This window comes from Aspergillus saccharolyticus (genome assembly GCF_003184585.1).
Source record: "Aspergillus saccharolyticus JOP 1030-1 unplaced genomic scaffold BP01scaffold_3, whole genome shotgun sequence".
In the NCBI taxonomy this organism is placed as follows: domain Eukaryota; kingdom Fungi; phylum Ascomycota; class Eurotiomycetes; order Eurotiales; family Aspergillaceae; genus Aspergillus; species Aspergillus saccharolyticus.
In genome coordinates, this window is record NW_020290613.1 from 1,208,076 (window position 1) to 1,227,826 (window position 19,751).

Sequence of the window (19,751 nt, forward strand, 5' to 3'; positions counted from 1 at the left end):
GGAGGGCGGAAAAGAAAAAAAAAAAAAAGAAAACCTGTGAGTACCTGAGTATCCCGAATGTCCCTACATTTCCCACCCCCCCGGGGCTGGCTGCGCCTCGGTGATCCTTAACGCATCGATCAACTAAAACCACCACTAGGTAAAGTAATCTCCGACACTGGCCTCTGTCCTTTCTCCTTCGCCCTCGCTCGCTCCACCATCCGTTAAGTTAGTTCTTTCTTATCCTCTTGTCAGTCTTGTGTTTCTGTCTTCTAGTCTTGTAGGTGGTGTCATCTACAAGCGCCCACTTTTCCCCTCCTCCTCTTCCTCCTCTCCTCTCTTTCCCTCCCCTCCCTCCTCCCTCACTTTCTTCCCCGGTTCTCGCTTAGAATTCTTTGGCTTCCCCCTCCATTGTCCCATGGGCTTTAGTCATCGCCGTATCTAAACTGGCGCTTCTCCTCCCTGCCCTCGTTGCTAAATTTAGCATCCCCAGTTCTACCCTCCCTCCACCATCCAATCCATTCGTACTGTCAAGCGCGGGACACCAGGACACCAAATTGGCGAAAAAGCTTCCTGCCACTCTGCTTCGTTACCATCTCTGCGAACCTTGGGCGCTTTCCTTCGATTTCTGGTCTGGTCCCAGTCGTCTGGTTTGAATAACTTCTTCATACTGGTGACCAATTACTTTTTCTTCGCTTATGTGAGAGGGCAGCAGCCTGGATTGTGAAGATTGCCGTGGTATTTTGCGACTGATAGCCGCGCCTTGCCTGCCCTCCACCGTGGCTTGTCACTGGATCCTCCAGTGACCTTATTGATACCACCTCGCCTCTCTGGCGCTTAGGACTCCATCGTTCATCGCTTGCCCAGCTCCGCGGTTTCGAACTAGGACAGCCCTTCAGGCGTAGCCTCTTCCACCAATTCGACTTGCATCGTGCTTGCACGCAAGGAGTTCCCTCGCCTCTCCACCAGTCTGGTCCGCACGCTTCTCTCCCAGTTCCCTGCCTGGTAGAGCCGACTTCAACGGACGTTCCTCGACGCAGGCTGGTATTCAAAAATCGGTGGGCGGGCGATCGCGATGCGAAGCTAGGGCGAATCGGTCTTTTTGAGCATCCCTCCACTTCCTCCCTGGGTTATAATATCCGACTCGACAACGACTCACACGACATTCTCGACACGCAATCACAATTCTCGCGTGCCGAACTTCTCCACCTATAACACAATCTCAGGACCATGGCTTCTGCGGCATCATCCCCTCAGCCGCAGCAGGCAGCATCCTCTGCGAACCTCACGATAGTCACGGATGCTCCTAAGCGGCCGGGCCGTCAACGCTCCTCCTCATATGCCCGTGAGCGTCTTTCCACACATTCGAATGTCTCGCTTGCCTCACACAATCGGTCACGACCCGGGTCGCATGTCTTTCCCATCTTCCATTCAAGCCTGTCATATGCTCTAGTGCGCGATTTTGCATACCCTCCGATACATCCCCTTCACTATGGTCCATTACCTTCTCGTGCGTCCGTAGCATCCACGCCAGCCAGTGAGCCCCGGCGCTTGTCCGACCCTCCGGCACCGTGGGACAGCTCTCGTGGGCAGTGGTCTTCGGGCCCGTGGAGCACCGACCACAGCTACGGACATCAGCAGCTTCCTGCCATGTCCTTTGGCGACGGACCGCCGTACAGCGAAGATGAAGACCTGCACAGTCCAGTCTTCTCCACACCCCATCACCGAAAGAACAAGTCCACTGGCACCGATTCAAACGGGCGAAAGGGCCGCAGATTCAACCGTGCACACGGAAGCGTATACTATGAGAATGACACTGAGCGGGGCACGCTAGTCAGCATGAACGCGGATGGTAGCGAGACATATTATGTGAATGACGACGACGACGATGATATGGACGATGGGCCTGGGGGCGAGTATGTCACCTATCCAGCCCACGAAAGTCGCTATTCCCGGACGGGCGAGTACGGCAATGATCGATCCTATGGACACGACGGTGACTTCGAGTCCGAGGACGAGTATGGGGCACATCGGTATTCGCGGGACTTCCAGTTCGCGGTTGGCTGCCCGGACGAAGAGATGCATGGCAAGGCGGTTGCGCTGTTCGATTTCACGCGTGAACATGAGAACGAGCTTCCTCTGACAGAGGGCCAAGTGATCTTCGTGTCATACCGGCACGGTCAGGGCTGGCTGGTAGCGGAAGACCCCCGGACTGGGGAGAGTGGACTGGTGCCAGAAGAGTTTGTTCGGCTGCTTCGTGATATCGAAGGCGGGTTGACGTCGTTGAACGGCGAGCCCGACCCGGAAGATGATGACCAGGCTCACCAGCATATTTACCATGACCCGAACTCGACCCCAAACTCTCTTCAGCAGACGATACCGACGAACGGGCAACAGGAGCAAGAAGACCACCAAATCCTTGATCCTACTGTAAACGGAGAGAAAGGGGAAGCAAGAGCTTCCAAGTCATTGCCGCCCAGCAGTGGCAACATGGATTCGAACCTGTCACATCTGAATGCATCGGAGAAGCAGACGATTGAACCTCCGGCCGAAAAGAACAGTCACATTCAGGCTTGTTAGCAACCCTGCTCCCTAATGTAAATGCACCCCTTCATTCTACCTGTCATCCGCCATACATACAATATGGAATATCGAAAGAGACACGGCCATTTCCTAAACATCCCTCATCACGACCCCTTTGCTTTTCCACTTTTCCCTCCATGTCCGGCTCGAGTCAGCTCTGGCCCAGCTGTAAGCGACGGAGCAAGAAGGATAAAATAAAAAGGAGCGAAAGGGGTCCATTTATAATCGCATCCTGCATTTGATGTCATTTTGTTATGTTGTGACACCCCATTATCTTACCTACCATTATATTATTGTTCTTCGGTTCCCCGGCTGGAACTCCGTGTTATCTCAAATATATTACCGTCTCCTTTCTTCTGGATCGGAATTTCTACAAGTACAACAACTCATTAGCATTTGGACATTGTTTCTCAGTCTCCACGCATACGATACATCTATACATGATATTATGATATCCATTTCCCCATCATTTGTGCTTGTCGTTCTATCATGTCTTGTTTCCCCTTCTTCTTAGTACTTGATTATCTACCGTTCAGCGTGGGAGGGATCCGTCCTGTGTTTTGTTTTGGTATCGTCCGTGAACAGCGGACGACTGTAGTTTTCTCAAACTAGCAATGGTAAAGAAGAAAGTGCATTTAATTTTCTGGGGGATGTTTGCAGTTCCCCTTCCCTTGTAACCTCACGTTTTCGTAAATGAACAAAGAACCACTGAGCCAGTGAACCAGCCCCATACAAGAATACTTAACGTCCAGCACTTCGAATTAAGTCTTTTAATCGGTATCTCACCACCCTCGCCTTCATATCTAGACTGGTTCATCGCTCTCGTCTCTGCAACTTGACTGGGTGATATATCACCAGCACTAGCACTAGCCCCAGCACCACCATGCTTCATGATGCCTCATGATTACCTATGATCGTTGAAGGGCCTGTCGTGACTGAGCTTGCTTCGAGGTGGGTAAATCTACTCCGTGTGGAGGGTAATCCATGGAGGGCAGTCTACCAAAGGTAAGTAGGTAGTCTATGGAGTATTGAGTTCGTTTCCTGGAGGCCCGGTGATGATTCTGTAGGCTGCACGCAGGACAGGCAGACAGACACGCCAGACAGGTTAGGTGTGTATTTACAAGGACCGAACCCTGAATCCAGAGAACTCAGACTAAGTTCCATGCCGAGGAGGAATGATGGCGTTGCCGACCCTCCGGTCTCCTCGCGATTATCCAACCGCGGGGTTTTCTTTTTTCTATAACTACCAAAGGTAAGTTTAACGGAGGTAAGCGAGCATAGCACGGCAAAGGTTTTCTTTTTTGACGGACCAAAAGAAAAAAAACACGAGCAAAATGTACAACACGGCAAACTGCCGCAAGCAAATCAACCAGATGAAATGCAAATGGCTTGCTATTTTAGACGAAGAAGAGGGAATCTCTCAAAATCTCCCCGAGATATCTTTTTTAAAGACCAGAACCAGAATCAGAAGCGAAGAAGGAAAAAAAAAAAAAAAAAAGTCTCGTACTACGGTATAACATTACCCAAGAAAATCGAAAAGCAAATAAGGCGGAAAGAAGAGAAAAGCATGGATACAACAATCACCTAACCTAGCAAGTCATCCAATCCCGAGCTGCTCCCCGTCTTGGCACCACCACCGCCACCACCGTAATGAGTTGATGATGGCGAGGTCACATTGCTACTCGTACTTGAAGCTGGCGCCCCCCAAATCCCCGCGCTGGCCTTCTCTTTGGCCATGCTGGCCAGGTTGGGCCCGCGGTTGGCGTTGGCGTTTGCTTTTTGGAGACCCGCGTTGGCGCTGGCGCTGGACCAGATCGATCCAAAGGCGTCGCCGGACGGCTTCGAAGCGGCGGGCTTGGATGCGGCGGATGCGGTGGTCGTGGTGGAGGTGAAGGAGGAGGTGGAGGGCATGCCGGGCCGGTGGCCGGAGACGTTGCCGCCAAGAGGGGGCTGGGCCTGGGATTGCGCGGCGGAGACGGAGGTGAAGTAGTTGGGGGTGGCGGCTTGGAAGCCGCTGGGTCGGGGTTGCGCTTGTGCAGGCTTGTGGGGTTGCGCCAGAGAGCTTTGGGAGAGGGTGGGCGAGGCAACGGTGCTCGAGGTCGGAGTCGGGGTCATCGAGGTGAATCCGACGATGCCGCTCAGGTTCGACCCTTGAGTGCCAGAAACGGGCTTGGGAGCGGCGAATTGCGTGCTGGAGGTGGTGCTGACGGTTGATGCGGGCCCGGGAATAGAGAATTGCGCCGAGGATGTCGGTGCAGGCGCGGGAGTGGCAGACTGGAAGTCGTCGAAGTCATCGTCGTCGGCGGTGTCGGTGTTGAGGATGTCGAGACCGCTGCTGGCACTGGCTCCCGCGGGCAGTTTTGAGGTGGACGCTGTCGTTGTGACGGGTTCTTCACCGAAATCAAACAGATCGGGCTCGGGTGCCTTGGCCTTCGGACGCTCTGGTTGCCTGGTCGGACGCGCGCGGGGGGGACTGGCAGCACGGCGGGGCGCAGGAGCGGCATCGGCCTCATCGTACTCATCGTACTCCTCAAAGCGGTTCGAGCGACTCCCAGAGTCATTAAAGTCGCTTGTGTTACCACCGAAGCCACCGCCATCGCCATAAACACCACCGCTGTATCCTCCAAAGGACAGGCTTTCGCTGCCAAAGCCACCGTATCTGCCCGAATTCGACATGCCCCCGCTAACGTGCGAACCGCCCTCGAAACCACCAAACTTGTTCTTGTTGGCCCGCGCCTTCTTCCTCTCTGAGCGAATCAAGTCGACGTCACCAAGCAACTTGACCAGTTCCGACGACCGATTGCGTACGTTGATACCCTGGTCCTTTCCATTCTGATCGATGTAGTGGAATTGGCGGAGCATGCGAAGCAGTGACATGTGGGAGCGCGCATCATCAACGACCCGTTCGGATCCGTTCTTTACCAAGAATTCCAGGAGTTGAAGAGCCTATTGTTCCGCGGAGGAAAGCCATTAATTAGACAGGCTCCCAAAACAAGCATAGGTGCAAGCAAGCTTGCTGGGTGCGGGCCATGCTCTGAGCAGCAGAACCAACCTTGTATATCTGTCGCCATTCCTCCGCGGTCTTGTCCGTAAAGCGCTTGTAAATCATAGGCATAATCTCGTTAAGCAATTGGCTGTATACGTCGGCATCTTATCAGCAACTCTACTCTCTCGCCAGCGAATGCGACCGGGCTCAGGGGCTAACTGACTAGCTGTGGGTTCCGCTAGCAATTTCGTGCATCAATGAATTCGAGGCACCCCAAGGCTCGTTGTTTGTAGCTTCTCGAACCTGCTTGGCGTAAGTGCGGTGCTCATCACCACCACGGCCTTTGTCCGGAGTTCAGGAGAGCGGGACGGGAGTGCCGGGAGAGGGGCGACGGACCTTGGCCTCCATTTCGGTGTAGTTCATGACAGCTGAATCAGTCAGTTACACTGTCTGATCCGGAAAGATAGTGTTGGAGCAGAGTCCGGCGCATGATGACGGGCATTGCCAGCAGGGGACATACCATTCTGGACCTTGCGGACTCCCGCCTTGAGATCATACAAGGTCAAGTTGCTGACCTGGTCTTTGAGGCTGGAGAAGTCCATGACGCCTGGAGCACTGCGATCAAAGGGCAAATGAGAAACAAAAGAGACAAATCAGAGATCCGGGCAGTTGGTCAGCAAATGATTAAAGGCGTCGCTCCTAGGGTGGAAGTGGAAAGTCGAACGAACATGTCCGGCGACTCCAGCTGACATTCGATCGCCGTTGGGCCCGAAGACGTCACGTGGCAGCCCCTGACCCGACGTTGGCCTGCGTCATCCTTTCGCTTACACTATGGAGTATACTTCCCAATCAACAGGGAGGCCATGTATGAATTGATCTTTCCCACGGCTGTCTAACATGCATGCAATACGTACAGCCGAGTATAGGAGCTACATACATATCCTCATCGAATCATCATGAACATAGACATGTATTCAGTATCATCCAAGGGGGTAAAAATCATAGCAACTGACAAGAAGGGGTAATCGTGGAAAACAAGGAGCTCGTCTCTGTGCATCATACTCGCCGAGCTCTCATCATGTTCAACATGTCATAACAGGAAAAGAGATGGGATATCACATTGACATAAGGGAAATTGATGTGGATGAAAAGGAAAAAGCAAAGCAAAAAAAAACATCATCATGTCATCGGGTTCTCGACTACTCGTTGTAGAACTTCCTCATGATGAGATGCAAGAAAAGGTTGACGTTCACCCGGAGCTGTCCGTCGAAGAAATCAAGGAATTGCATGTTGTTGAACTGAGCCTGAAGCAGGTCGTCTAAGGGCACCTGGGCGTTAGCACCAGGGATCATCATGGGTCCACTGCTGCCGTCCAAAGTGAAAACACCAACTTCATTACTCGAAATCGTCAGGTCGACACGGTCCCACTGGCGCTCGGTGTAACCTTTCCAGTGTACAAGGACCCCCTTATCGGCCAGATTGCGGGCCGAGTATTTGTAGGAGCCGAACTTGAACACCTTGCCCGATTTCTGAAGTTCACGCTGATGGTCCCATTGCTTGGTGAAAGGCATGAGAAACCTCTTCTTGCCCTTTTTATTCTGTAGGGTGACCATGGCCTGTTCGATATAGTCATTGTATGTTTTCAGCTGCTGATCCAGCCAGACAGCTTGGTCATTGAGACGTGCTAGAGTCATCCGTGCGCTGTCCAACTCCCGCTCCCGTTGGATTCTGCGGCGGTGCTTTGTCCGGATGTCGATGGCGATGGCGTTGAGAAGATCTTGATAATGATTGTCGCGACGAATCTTGCCGGTTTGTTCGAGTTGAAGGATATTTTCAAGCGCCGTCCGCTTAAGCTCGGAGTAACTCATGGAAGCAATGTCGACCATTGTGTTCGCCTCCGCGTATGCGCTTCGTCTGGTATTGTTTGCACTCAACTCGTCGCGCACCAGCATCATCCATTTGTCTTCGTCTTCCTCAGTAGGTGGCTTGACCATGATCTCCAACAGGTTGGCACCTGTCTGAACTCTGATGATATACAAAATGCACCGTTTCGTCTCCATGAACAGAGCTTTCACATCTGCCTCTGGGTCTTTTTCTCGAGTCAGTTATCAGCGCACATTGACCAGACTTGGGCGTTACTCACCTTCGACCTGTGCAAGCTTAGGGTTCAGAGTCAGGCTAATTTCAGAAGAATTTACGCTCATCAACTCATTCTCATTGGACTTCACATTCCCAAGATCACGTATGACTTCCTTCAGGATATCGTCCTGGGCTTGGCAGATGTAGTGAATTTCACTGGCCACAAGTTGATGGATGGAGAAAATGTCGGACATCTTAATGTATAAGGTGGGTTTAGTCTTGGCGTAGAGGTCATTGAACTCATCGATGTCGAAATAGTCTTCCGCATTCTGGACAGAGATCACTATAAAGCGGTCAGTAATGGGAACCATTTATTGCAGGCTTTGCACTTACTGTCGCCCCAGATCTGGCCAAGTCGTTGAATCGAGTCGCCAATATAGTTGTTCAAGGGTTGGAGATAGACATTCTCTGCACCGAAAAGTCGTCCAGAGGCTACTTGCGCAATGACTTTGGCGATCTCAGCAAGGTTTCGCTTCTGCTCCTGAGTCAACCCGCGGTCCACCACACCGTACTTTTCTGGTTCGAAGATGGCAGGCTGGAAATAGTTCCTCCACACCCAGTGGCCAACGGTCTGAAGAACGAATCCAGGGTCTTCTCTAGAGAATCTCGAGAGCAAACACTCATACATCTCTTTTGCAATGTATCGGATGCCGAAGGGCATCCGATATAGTAGCTCTTCGAAGGCAGAGAAGAATTGGTCGGCGATATCACGGAGGTCCTGGAGGTTTTGGATGAAGGTCGCCCGCGTTTCCGGATCTCTGATCGCCTCCTCTCGGGGGATATCTGGTCGACGCCTGCTCCTCTTTCCAGTTCGAAGCTCCTCATTGTTGATGGCCGAGCGATAGATCTGCATCGGGTCACTTTCCAAGTCCAGTTCAGGATTCTCGATAATATTCTCCCGCACAACAGGACCCAACGTATCCCGCATGAACTTGCGGTCTCGTGGAGACTTGATATAAGACGCGAACAATTTGTTCCAGAATGCATTGCAGCGCAGATACTCATGCAGCGAGTCAAAGCTTTCGATTTCTTCACGTGCGGAACGAGCGAGCAGCTTAATCAGATAGTACTCTTCTCGCCTCTTCTGTGAGTAACCAAAAAGCCCCATCATCAGGTGTCTAATTCGGTCATATTCTTTCTCGGGGGTATTAAGCTCACGGAGACGCCGAAAGAGTTTGGCCAAGTACTGCGACTGAGTTTGAAGAAGGAAGAAGAGTACTTGGTATTGTTCGAGCTTTCTTCTTGATGTCTTGTTCAGAGCCTTGAGATCGAAAGGGTCTTTGGACGAGATTTCTCTGTTCGGCAACAGGCTGCCAACGTGCCCGCCGAAGTGCTTTTGGTGCTTCACAACCTCATCAAGAGTGATCTTGTTCTTCACCAGCAGAGCGATTTTGATGTCGAGCTGACTGATGTATTGTTCCGCTAGCTCGTTCTGTCGAACTTGCTGAACCACCATCTTTCGTGTCCGCTCAAACTCAATCTCCTCGTCAAAGTCAAATTCACTGTCATTCAGAAGGTGTACAAAGCCTTTGACAGTTCCTACGGGAGGGTTCTTCCCCGTAGTAAGACTCTTGTATGCTTGGCCTTGTATTCTTCCTCGCACATAGCTTTGCGCCTTGATCACCTTCTCCATGTTCTGTCGGTAATATTGACGTTTCTCTTCAAACTTCGAATGGACAAGGTATCCACGTATGTTCGACTGGAGCTCCATGATGTAATCTTCCTCGGCAGCGAGGGCTGCCAGCATTTGGCCAACTTCGACACGGATTAGCATCGCTCTGATTTGAGCCTGCAGTTGACTGATTTCCTCTTCACAGTCCTCAAGCGCGTCCAGATCTCCACCAACTTTGATTCTGAGAACTGCAGCACGAGCGAGAGCTTGCAGATGTGTAATCACCATAGCTTCAGCTTGTAGGGCTTCAGCGTCGGCCGCCACACGTTTTCTGAACATGGAGCCTCGGCTCATAGATTGTAATTCCAGAATGGAGGGCTCTGCTTCTGCCAGTGCCATTTTCTGTGACTGGATCTCGGTCCGAATAACGTTCGCTCTTATCATGCTCTGAATGTCAATTGTTGCCTCCGTATGTTCGCGCAAATCCTGTCTCAGCTGCTCGAGGGATGTTCTCACTGCTCCTCCACGAGCCATAGACTGGAGCGAGACGCACTCTTCGGTCGTCTCCGCAAGCTCTGATGCCTGCTGCCGCTGGCGCTCTCTTAGTGCACGACCTCGAGCGATGGATTGGAGGGTCGTAACGGCAGTTGATTCAAGCGCAAGAGCTTCCTGCAACTGAGCAACGGACTTCCTTGTCAGCATTCCGCGAATTGCTCCTTGTAGGGACGTTGCGCTTGCTTCGGCAGTACGGATCTCCGCCTGCTGCGCGTCCACCTTTCGCCGCAAGATGCCAGCTCTGATGATTGCCTGGAGTGTTGTGATCTCATCTTCGGCTGACCGGGTGGCTTCAGTGAAATGAGAGAATTTGCTGCGCTGCAAAGCACCTCTAATATATGCCTGCAATGTCGTGATGTTGTCCTCCGCGGCACGCAAGGCTTCGATTTGCTGCGAGACGAAGTTACGTTCCATAGCACTTCTAATATGTGCCTGCAATGTCGTGATGTTGTCCTCCGCGGCACGCAAGGCTTCGATTTGCTGCGAGACGAAGTTACGTTCCATAGCACCTCTAATATATGCTTGAAGCGTCGCGATTTTGTCCTCAGCGGAGTGCGCAGTTTCATACTGTTGCGAAAGTTGGTTGCGCTGTAGGGCTCCTCGGACGAGGGCTTGAAGTGTGGTGATGCTATTCTCGGTGGAGTGTATGGCTTCCAACTGCGATGAAACCCGACTGCGCTGAAGAGCACCCCGAATAGCAGCTTGTAGCAGACGAATCTCGGTTTCGGCGCATCTCGTGTCCTCGTACATTTGAGAAACAGTCTTGCGTTGCAAAGCTCCTCTCAGCGCTGCCTGAATTTCTTTGATGCCGGATTCCTCCTTCCGTACCTGAGTCCGCACATGGTCAACCTCAGCCCTTGCTTTGGCACCGCGAATGAGGCTTTGAAGCTGCAAGATGTCCATTTCCTGGGCCTGGTAGCTGCTCTTGACCGTATTTTGGCGGCTCCTTACAAGATATGCTCGACAGAGCGCTTGAAGATTGGTCGCGAACGCCTTCATATCCAAGCGATATTGGATGATCTGACGAGCCCAGTCCCCGCGAAGTCGAGACTGCAGTTCCACCAAGAGAGGTTCAAAGTCCCAAAGATCATTCATGAGGTTACCCAGCTTCAAGCGAGTCATTGCGCCTCGAATTTGAGCTTGGAAATCAGCAATGGACGCTTCGCTCTCGCGCAACTCGCGTTCTATTCTCTCTTCTTCGGTTTCTGGCTCCGGCTCCGGCTCTGCTCCAAAATTTGCAGCCATACCGGAGAAGCTGGGCATGCTGACGCCAGCCTTGTCGAGACCCTTCTGCGTTTGCTCCAGCTCGTGGTGCTCAAATTCAAGTTGACCCACGAGATTGCCCATGCGAAACTCAACCAGACCTTTCTTGAACAGTAGCCATGATAGGGCATGGACGCAGTGGATGACCTTTGGTATGTTCTTCTTTTCGTACAAATCGATCAGTTCGAACCTGAACAGTTCGGGCAGCTCCACGTCGTCCAGAAATCGGAAGAAAAGAGCGATGTTATCCGAGTGTCGATATTGCAGCTTGGGATGTCTGAAGATTCGAAATGTGCGATTGGGATTCATCGCTTGTACCACTTCCGCAAGAGTCACGCCGTCGCGAAGGGCTTCCTCTAGTTGCACGATCGGAGGAATCTGCTTCTGGATTACCTCTTCAATCCACTCTTTAGCTTCTCCGATATGACACAGGTACTCGTATGCTTGTAGGAACTGTCGCTGCTTGTCCATCCAGTTGCCTGCCGCCCAGGCTGATGCGGGCTTCTTGCGCACAGCGCCAGAGCCATCTTTTTTAGCCACCGAGTCTGCTCTTTTCAAACGTCGTCTTCCCTGCAATCCTACAACAGAGGAGCTGTAAGTGTCCAGACCAAACTCATCTGTTTCTCCAGACTTGGCAAATTTCGAAAGCGTCCGCAGATGACCTGTCGATGACTTTTGGAAGGTTTCGAGCTCAGGCGTCGACAGGGTGTGGGTGATTGGTGGGGGCGTGGACAGGCTGTGAGAATGTTGCGGTTTCATGTGAGGTCGGGTACGAGGTGAGACAGGATGCGGTTGCATCTCAAGAGGCGCTTCGCTCTTCGGGGGTGCCGTTGCTGCGTACGGGTCCGGATCTTTCGATTCTTCAGTCTCATGATGGAAGGCGTTACGAGAGGTGGGTGTTTGTGGACGATTTTCCTTCCAGTACTGGGGGTGGTCGACGGTTTGACTGCGCGCATGACGGAAAGTGGACTGTTTGGTTGAGGGAGGAGATGCATTAGGAGCTTGAGAGAGTGGTCGCAATGAGCGGCGGATATTCTCGTATGTTGCACCCGCACTAGATATGGTCCCCAATTCCGAGCGCTCTCCGGCCATTCTGTCGGACGGGATCTTATTCAATTCACTCTTCCCTCGTTTACGGCCAACACCGGGCACGGACGCAATTGACGCAGTTGACGAGACAGTACTAGTGCGACTGGGTACAAATGGATTAGTAGAGGCAGTGTAGATGGACGAGCTGGTGGAAGCTGTTGATCCATGGCGGAGTGGACTCGATGTTTCGTCTGCGAAATCCGTCTGCGCACGCCGGAGACTAGCTAAGTGGCTTGACATCCCGGGTGCCGTTCCGTGGAGGAAATTGCTAGAACCAATGGAATTAGAAGACACTCGATCTCAATTGGCCGCATACCTGCTTCTCAAAGCGAAGCAGTGAAACGGCAAAAGAAGAGGTCCAAGAATCTTGGTGTCAAGTTGACCAAGGCGGGATTATTCATTCAAGGAAGAAGGTCTTCAGGGCAAAGCGGCATGGGCCTATGGTAACCGGGGGAATTGGGCGGGAATTGGTTGATGCAGAAACGGGCGTCTGATTGGGCTGGAAACCACCGATTCCTGGGTTGTCCGGCGGTCTGCTGAGCTGGGTCACAACTACAAGGCTGTGGATTGTAAAGATCGAACAGATTGCACGACTAAAAGTCCCAAAAAGAATCCCGCAAAGAATGTGGGGGGGGGGAATAGATTGAGGAAAAGAGGCTGAAGTGGCAGTAATAAACAAGAAGAAAGAGACAATCGGCAACAAAGCGGGGGGGGGGAGAGGATGGGAGGAAGCGAAGAGGGGGGAAGCACGGCAAGTAGTAACTATCGACTCAACGTGTAAATCGGAGGCAGGAACAAACACCTCCCACCCCCCCCCCCCCAGCCTCAGCCCGAGTCGAAAACAAATCTCCCGATCTAGTAAGGTGGGCACGGACATGTGACCGCGCCCCGATGCCCCGATGCGCGATCGAGAAAAGTGACGTCGATCATCATTGCTCCAGCCACACTATTTTTGCTTCCCACCAGTTTACTTGGTTACTGTTTCAGCTGAAATAAGAGAGGGGTTGCCAACTACTGTGCACTGTGCAGTCACACAGCACAGATATCCCCTCGTGCAAGATCTGATCTACAACAGACCTACTGAGGAACGTGCAAGCCGTGTCATGCTCCCGCCTCAGTGATGGATTCCATGGATGGGAGTTTCCTGTCGCTGGAAAACCGGTTGGGACTCGGATCTATAATCCACATCCAAGGACGCGGTCAGGCACCAAATTCAACCACACAATGAGTGTTGCAGCAGTGGATCAGTTATACCAAGCCGGTTATATTGTCACTATTCTCATCAGGTTTCTCTCGAAGCTCAGATGAAAATCACAAGGGATCACCATATCATGTTTCAGAAGCCAAGCCGTAGTCGGAGCGTGGGCCAGCCATTTCACAGTTATCGATTCAGATATGAGGAGTGATTGTCTATCCTGGCAATGCTACCAGTAGACACAATTCTCCGCGTGAATATCTGACGAAAAATAGAAGCATGGAACAGTTTCAAGGAGTAATCGGAAGACTTTGAACCTTATAAACTAAACGGAGGTTTTATCTTGTAAAATCAAGGGAGGATGTGCATTGAGTAAGTTGGGATTGAACAGTGTAAAAGTCACAACACACCAGTGACAGATAATGGGGCAAGCTCTAGCACACATCGATCCATAGGCTATTGGATCCGAAGATGGCCTACATCCATTGTATGTGATCATTGCCAAGTAAATCGAGAGAAGCCCGGTCAATTAGCCAGTCCGTTAAGCCTAAGCCATGCATAGGTAGCGCGGGTGGGTGCTGGCGGCTAACTCTTATCGGGACTTGACTGCCGATACGGAGAAGTACGTTAGTTAGTGGGTAGTACGTGACTAAACAGTGAGTGCTAAAGTACCACGCAAAGGGCTATCCGGACGGTTCCAGACATTGTCCCGAGCAGAACAATTAGAGAGGGCCAATGATACCACTGATACAGTAGCAATGATCAAATTGATCATTGGGTGGTACCGTAGTAGCACCAGACATGAGCCCGCTGGAATCATCCGAGAAATTTTTGACTCATCTGAGGCAGAAATCTCTCACCGCCCGGCAACACTTCGTTTAGCATCCAATCAAGATGACAAAGCACACCGTGACCCGGACCGCTAGACTGTATCCGGAAGACTAGCGTGATGTGCGGCGAAGAGCTCAAAAGCCAATTTTTTTCTCCTCCGATTTTTCTTTCTTTTTCTTTTCTTTCTTTTCTTTGGGAAAGGAAGACTTTCTCCATCAGCAGAACGTTTCTATCGTCGATCTGTTGATTATCTTCTGATCTTTGATCTTTTGATCTTTATCATTTCTCTACCAGTTCTGATAGAAGCTGTAGAGTTTTTTCTCCCCCATTTTTATACCCCACATACATCATGACTTTTGCCAACGGTGACATTCCTGGACCGGCCATGAAGGCTGAGATCCAGGACTACACCAAGGCCGTGGAGGTCCTGAAGAACGAGTACAAGGTCAGCGATGGTCTTGATGTCGATACCCTGCTTGACTCCGACAAGCACGGTGCTTTGACCTACAATGATTTCCTGATCCTGCCCGGGTACATCGGTAAGGCGAGAACTTGAGCTCATCTCGTCGAACTGGGTTGCTGATGCCTTTCATAGGCTTTCCTGCTTCAGATGTCACTCTCGACACCGCTGTTACCAAGCGTGTCTCCTTGAAGGTCCCCCTTCTTTCCTCCCCCATGGACACCGTCACTGAGCACAACATGGCTATCCACATGGCTCTGCTCGGTGGTTTGGGTGTTATTCACCACAACTGCTCTCCTCAAGACCAGGCCGAGATGGTGCGCAAGGTCAAGAGATACGAGAACGGTTTCATTCTGGACCCCGTTGTCCTTGCTCCTACTGCCACCGTCCGCGAGGCCAAGGAGCTGAAGGCCAAGTGGGGCTTCGGTGGTTTCCCCGTCACTGGTAAGTCGTTCCTTTTTTCTTTCGTACTACCCCGCCAACATGATGATCAAACACTTTTTCTTTATAACTTTCGTTCCACTGGAGCAGCGAGAGCAGCACTGTAGAGAACCGTTTTATCTGATCTCCCTTCAATCACCCTCATCCGTCACATGTGCTTGATGAAATCGTTTGATTCTGACTGGATGATCTTTCCACTATAGAAAACGGAACCCTCCGCTCCAAGCTCGTCGGTATGGTCACCTCTCGTGACATTCAGTTCCACCGCGATCTTGATGCCCCCGTCACTGCCATCATGTCCACCGACCTGGTCACCGCTCCTGCTGGTACCACTCTTGCCGAGGCCAACGAAGTCCTTCGTTCCTCCAAGAAGGGCAAGCTCCCCATTGTCGATGAGAACGGCAACATCGTCTCCCTGTTGTCCCGCAGTGACTTGATGAAGAACCTTCACTACCCCTTGGCCTCCAAGCTTCCCCAGTCCAAGCAGCTGATTGCTGCCGCCGCCATCGGCACTCGTGAGGAGGACAAGACCAGACTCAAGCTGCTGGTCGAGGCCGGTCTCGACATTGTCATCCTGGACAGCAGCCAGGGTAACAGCATGTACCAGATTGAGATGATCAAGTGGATTAAGAAGGAGATCCCCGAGATCGATGTCATCGGTGGTAACGTTGTCACCCGTGAGCAGGCTGCTGCTTTGATTGCCGCCGGTGTCGATGGCCTGAGAATTGGCATGGGCAGCGGTAGTGCTTGCATCACCCAGGAGGTCATGGCCGTCGGTCGTCCCCAGGCCGCTTCCGTCCGCAGCGTCTCCAACTTCGCCGCTCGCTTCGGTGTTCCCTGTATCGCTGACGGTGGTGTCCAGAATGTTGGCCACATCGTCAAGGGTCTGGCCATGGGTGCCTCTACCGTCATGATGGGCGGTCTTCTCGCCGGTACCACCGAGTCTCCTGGTGAGTACTTCATGAGCAAGGAGGGTCAGCTTGTCAAGGCCTACCGTGGTATGGGCAGTATCGCCGCCATGGAGGACAAGAAGGCCGGTGCTGGTGCCAAGGACAGCAAGGCCAGCAACGCTGGTACTGCCCGTTACTTCTCTGAGAAGGACTCTGTCCTTGTTGCCCAGGGTGTGGCCGGCTCCGTCCTTGACCGTGGATCGGTCACCAAGTTCGTTCCCTACCTCACTGCCGGTATCCAGCACTCTCTGCAGGACATTGGTGTCCAGAGCCTGAAGGCGCTCCACGATGGAGTCAACCAGGGCACCGTCCGCTTCGAGATGAGAAGTGCTAGCGCTATGGCCGAGGGTAACGTCCACGGTCTGCACAGCTACGACAAGAAGCTCTACTCTTAAACGGTGACAGTTTGAGTGTTCTGTTTTTGTCTTATATACCTTTTATGCCTTTTGATGAGTTGCATCACGAACCGCCTACCTTGTTTATATGAATTGGTTATGTGATGCTATGTGGTTGCTTGCTATGAAAAACAAAAAGCCTGGGCAGAGGGACTGGAGTTCGACGTGGAATTGGTTAAATCTTGCTTGATGATAATTCAATCCAATATTTCAAGAAGAATTTACTTTTCAATAGACTGCGCTTTTGGTAACAATAATCATTGTAAAGCCACTCGTCCGTCCTGACAGACAGCCCTACTAATAATACCTTCTAAATACAACCTCGGCCCCTGCCACAAGCCAGGACGCGGGGTAGACCGCTTTTGTGCCGATCTCTTGTCGCTACAACGGCGGACACTGAACACTCTTGCCCTTGCAATCAGGTCTTCTGCTGGGTTTAGCCATTCCGTCGAAGCCTGTAGGACTGCCTATACTCCGTGAAACACAGTGGACATGCCTCCAACCCCGCTGGCTAATACCAGCTACACCACCGCCCGGCTAGTGCACACCACTTCCCCTCACCGCTTGGCCCTCGCCCGAGGTCCCCGGCTTCCAGCTTGTAGAAAGTATTCCCCTTGCCCACTCACATCCTCCAATAACAGATATTACACACGACAGACCACATGGCGAGCCAGTTCCAATGTCCCCAGATCTCACCAGGCTGCTGCTGCTACCACCACCCCAACGATGGCGTCCGCAACAGCGAAGCAGCAGAAACCCAGTCCCGCGATTCCCCGGCCTAGTTCTAGGTGAGTCCTGTACAGGCGACACAGGAAGACATGGCGTCAGATATCAACTCGTAGTATGGCCACTCTTTCGCTAAGTTCCTCTCTGTACAGTGTGATCCTGGTCTCCCCCCGACACGAGATCCTTCTGCTTCACCGCGTCAAAACCTCCACTTCATTCGCCTCCGCCCACGTCTTTCCTGGAGGGAACCTCGCTTCCCAGGACGGCCCATGTCCGCCCGCGGAGGATCTCAAGCGCCACGAGGACGGCCCTTGGTACCGCAACGCCGCGATCCGCGAGCTCTTCGAGGAGAGCGGCATTCTTCTCGCCAAGGATGCGGTCTCCGGGAAGATGCTCAGCGTCCCTGAGGATCTGCGCGAAAAGGGTCGACGCGCCATCCATCAGAACCAGATTGCTTTTGCGGAGTGGTTGAAGCAGCAGAACCCCAATGCGGTACCAGATACAGGTAGAGCGCTCCCTCTTCTTCCCCCGCCCCCTCCTTGTCAATGCTTCCACTTACTGAGCCCTTCGACCACGCCTACAAAAAGACCAATTAATCCCCTTCACCCGCTGGATCACCCCAGCAACCAACACCAGACGGTACACCACGCAGATGTACCTGTACTTCCTCCCTCTCCCGGCGGACGCAGAGGCTGCAACCCCGGTCCTCGATGAAGTACCGTCCGAGGGACAGCGGGAGGAGATCCACATCCCGACGAGCGATGGGGGCGTCGAGGTCACGGAGGCTCGGTTTTTGGCGGCTTCGGAATGGCTGCGCCTGGCGCAGAGCGGCGAGATCATCCTGTTCCCGCCGCAGTTCCTGCTCTTGCATCTGGTCGCTGGGTTCTTGGATAAGGAGCCTCGCGGTGTGGAGTCGGTGCAGGAGTTGCGCAGGCGGCGGGCGGAGTTGGTCGAGTTTGTGCACTCGGGTCAGCCTACCTGGGCGGAGAAGTGCATCTCTCCGAAGATGCTGCGGATAGCCTCCGATGGACGGACGGTGTTGGCGCTGGATCAGCCGGGTCCGGAACTTCGAGGCACGGCGAAGCAGGGAGAGACGGAGCGGGTGGTGCTGGTGAAATTTGCGAAGGGGGAGGCGCGCAATTTGGAGGTACGGTGGAAGAAGGACGCCTTTGGAGAGAAGGGTCGGATATGAGAGAAGATGTGGGAGTTGGGGGTATCACAATGGGTTTCTGCTATGCTTGAAGTGGAATATTGGTATACAAGCTCGCGCAACACCTCGAATAGATGGCTTGTTCACCTTATTGCAAGATGCGGGCCCTTGTTTTGGACCAGAGCGATTCGCTACCTGGCCTATCATTGAGACGAGGGCCCTCTACAGTCAGAAACAGAGAGATGATAAAGTCAAACATGATAGTGCTCTTATATACGCTCATAGATGTAACTGTTGCAAAGAGTACGAGAGGGCTGTGCCGGGTATCATACATACTCCGTACAGTCTCCGCAGGGCACGTACCGCACTAACCCCAACCGGCAAGGTGCAGCCTTACCTAATCCAGCGCAACCTTAGCGGCAAGCCCTCGACAAACAATCACATGACCCACAACCGGGAAACGCAGAAAGTTGTCCGGGTCACCATTTCACCACATCCGCCCCCCGTCTCAATTTCCCGCGCACCGCTCCGTTTTTCTCGTCAACCTCAAGTTCCTCACCACCCACCAACCTCGCCAAAATGGAGAACGACAAGGGAGAGATCGTCGATCTGTACGTACACCTTTTCCTAGTTTTTTTGGCCCCGGGATACGGCAGTCTGGGGGTTGCTCGATGGCGGAGACCGACTGCAGAGAGGACGAGCGAGACGAAGAGGATGGAGGACAAGAGGAGGACAGGATGCGACGTGCGATATTCGACCTGGTCAGGCCCGTTTTTTTCCGCCTGCAGGAATGCCAATCGGGAGATATAATGAGATGTGAATCGAGACCACATGGAAAAGCGCAAGCGGGAGAAGTGTGCGCTGTACATCGGATATCTTCTCTGGCACCAGGTCGAATCGCATATTGGGATTCTGTTCGCTGCTGTTATCCTACCCTCTCATCAAGCACTCCTCCACTGTCGCCAGGCTTCAGCCCGTCGTCTTGCGCAGTCTGGGCCTGTGACTCGGCTTCCATGACCGTTCAAGCCTTGCCTATGTTTCCAACTTAACGAGCTAACACCCTCGTCTCCAGCTACGTGCCCCGCAAGTGCAGCGCCACCAACCGCATCATCAAGGCCAACGACCACGCCTCTGTGCAGATCTCCATCGCCAAGGTTGACGAGAACGGCCGCTACACCGGCGAGAACCAGACCTACGCCCTGTGCGGTTTCATCCGTGCCCGTGGTGAGAGCGATGACTCCCTGAACCGCCTGACCCAGCGTGACGGCTACCTCAAGAACGTCTGGACCGCCAGCCGTCAGCGCTAAGCGGACGGACCGGAAACGACGGGTGGTGTCAATTTTTTAATTTTTTTGATGTCGGGTATTTGGTGATGGTAAGGACTCTGGTTTGCCTTT

The 19,751-nt window shown here is 52.7% G+C and overlaps 6 protein-coding genes across 6 annotated transcripts; 4 read left to right on the forward strand and 2 right to left on the reverse strand.

Moving 5' to 3' along the window:
* The first annotated feature begins 837 nt into the window (after positions 1-837).
* BP01DRAFT_121305 (adaptor protein NBP2) lies at positions 838-2,681 on the forward strand. The gene has a single exon (XM_025570398.1). The coding sequence runs from the start codon at positions 1,210-1,212 to the stop codon at positions 2,557-2,559; it is 1,350 nt and encodes a 449-aa protein (XP_025435083.1). The 5' UTR covers positions 838-1,209; the 3' UTR covers positions 2,560-2,681.
* Positions 2,682-4,062: 1,381 nt separating this feature from the next.
* On the reverse strand, positions 4,063-6,264 carry BP01DRAFT_388925 (ENTH domain-containing protein). Its single transcript, XM_025577877.1, has 5 exons — positions 6,069-6,264; positions 5,945-5,976; positions 5,772-5,851; positions 5,615-5,696; positions 4,063-5,508 (listed from the first exon to the last, which is right to left on the reverse strand). The coding sequence occupies exons 1-5, from the start codon at positions 6,148-6,150 to the stop codon at positions 4,147-4,149; spliced, it is 1,638 nt and encodes a 545-aa protein (XP_025435084.1). The 5' UTR covers positions 6,151-6,264; the 3' UTR covers positions 4,063-4,146.
* A 269-nt stretch (positions 6,265-6,533) lies between these two features.
* On the reverse strand, positions 6,534-12,809 carry BP01DRAFT_312052 (putative Ras GTPase activating protein). The gene is made up of 5 exons (XM_025572469.1): positions 10,785-12,809; positions 10,364-10,646; positions 8,021-10,183; positions 7,692-7,970; positions 6,534-7,643 (listed from the first exon to the last, which is right to left on the reverse strand). Exons 1-5 carry the CDS (start codon positions 12,444-12,446, stop codon positions 6,748-6,750), a joined length of 5,283 nt encoding a protein of 1,760 aa, XP_025435085.1. The 5' UTR covers positions 12,447-12,809; the 3' UTR covers positions 6,534-6,747.
* Positions 12,810-14,418: 1,609 nt separating this feature from the next.
* On the forward strand, positions 14,419-16,698 carry BP01DRAFT_353433 (putative IMP dehydrogenase). The gene is made up of 3 exons (XM_025574182.1): positions 14,419-14,771; positions 14,828-15,136; positions 15,337-16,698. Exons 1-3 carry the CDS (start codon positions 14,582-14,584, stop codon positions 16,476-16,478), a joined length of 1,641 nt encoding a protein of 546 aa, XP_025435086.1. The 5' UTR covers positions 14,419-14,581; the 3' UTR covers positions 16,479-16,698.
* A 197-nt stretch (positions 16,699-16,895) lies between these two features.
* Positions 16,896-18,605, forward strand: BP01DRAFT_353435 (NUDIX hydrolase). The gene is made up of 3 exons (XM_025574183.1): positions 16,896-17,266; positions 17,357-17,709; positions 17,792-18,605. Exons 1-3 carry the CDS (start codon positions 17,205-17,207, stop codon positions 18,394-18,396), a joined length of 1,020 nt encoding a protein of 339 aa, XP_025435087.1. The 5' UTR covers positions 16,896-17,204; the 3' UTR covers positions 18,397-18,605.
* Positions 18,606-18,933: 328 nt separating this feature from the next.
* On the forward strand, positions 18,934-19,661 carry rps21 (40S ribosomal protein eS21; the record flags this gene model as incomplete). The annotated part of the gene is made up of 2 exons (XM_025571545.1): positions 18,934-18,965; positions 19,427-19,661. 2 exons carry the CDS (start codon positions 18,934-18,936, stop codon positions 19,659-19,661), a joined length of 267 nt encoding a protein of 88 aa, XP_025435088.1.
* Between the last annotated feature and the right edge of the window lie 90 nt (positions 19,662-19,751).

Excerpts from the sequence above, each read along its gene's own strand:
- BP01DRAFT_121305 (XM_025570398.1), top strand. The coding sequence starts at position 1,210 with ATGGCTTCTGCGGCATCATCCCCTCAGCCGCAGCAGGCAGCATCCTCT.
- BP01DRAFT_353433 (XM_025574182.1), top strand. The coding sequence starts at position 14,582 with ATGACTTTTGCCAACGGTGACATTCCTGGACCGGCCATGAAGGCTGAG. Across the intron at positions 14,772-14,827 it reads GATCCTGCCCGGGTACATCG|GCTTTCCTGCTTCAGATGTC; the intron begins GTAAGGCGAGAA and ends TGCCTTTCATAG. Across the intron at positions 15,137-15,336 it reads CGGTGGTTTCCCCGTCACTG|AAAACGGAACCCTCCGCTCC; the intron begins GTAAGTCGTTCC and ends TTTCCACTATAG.
- BP01DRAFT_388925 (XM_025577877.1), bottom strand. The coding sequence starts at position 6,150 with ATGGACTTCTCCAGCCTCAAAGACCAGGTCAGCAACTTGACCTTGTAT. Across the intron at positions 5,977-6,068 it reads AGTCCGCAAGGTCCAGAATG|CTGTCATGAACTACACCGAA; the intron begins GTATGTCCCCTG and ends TGACTGATTCAG. Across the intron at positions 5,697-5,771 it reads GCTAGCGGAACCCACAGCTA|CCAATTGCTTAACGAGATTA; the intron begins GTCAGTTAGCCC and ends CGACGTATACAG.
- BP01DRAFT_353435 (XM_025574183.1), top strand. The coding sequence starts at position 17,205 with ATGGCGTCCGCAACAGCGAAGCAGCAGAAACCCAGTCCCGCGATTCCC. Across the intron at positions 17,267-17,356 it reads ATTCCCCGGCCTAGTTCTAG|TGTGATCCTGGTCTCCCCCC; the intron begins GTGAGTCCTGTA and ends CTCTCTGTACAG. Across the intron at positions 17,710-17,791 it reads CAATGCGGTACCAGATACAG|ACCAATTAATCCCCTTCACC; the intron begins GTAGAGCGCTCC and ends GCCTACAAAAAG.
- BP01DRAFT_312052 (XM_025572469.1), bottom strand. The coding sequence starts at position 12,446 with ATGTCAAGCCACTTAGCTAGTCTCCGGCGTGCGCAGACGGATTTCGCA. Across the intron at positions 10,647-10,784 it reads TAAGGAGCCGCCAAAATACG|GCAGCGCTGAGAGGAGCTTT; the intron begins GTCAAGAGCAGC and ends AAAGAAATTCAG. Across the intron at positions 7,644-7,691 it reads TAAGCTTGCACAGGTCGAAG|AAAAAGACCCAGAGGCAGAT; the intron begins GTGAGTAACGCC and ends AACTGACTCGAG.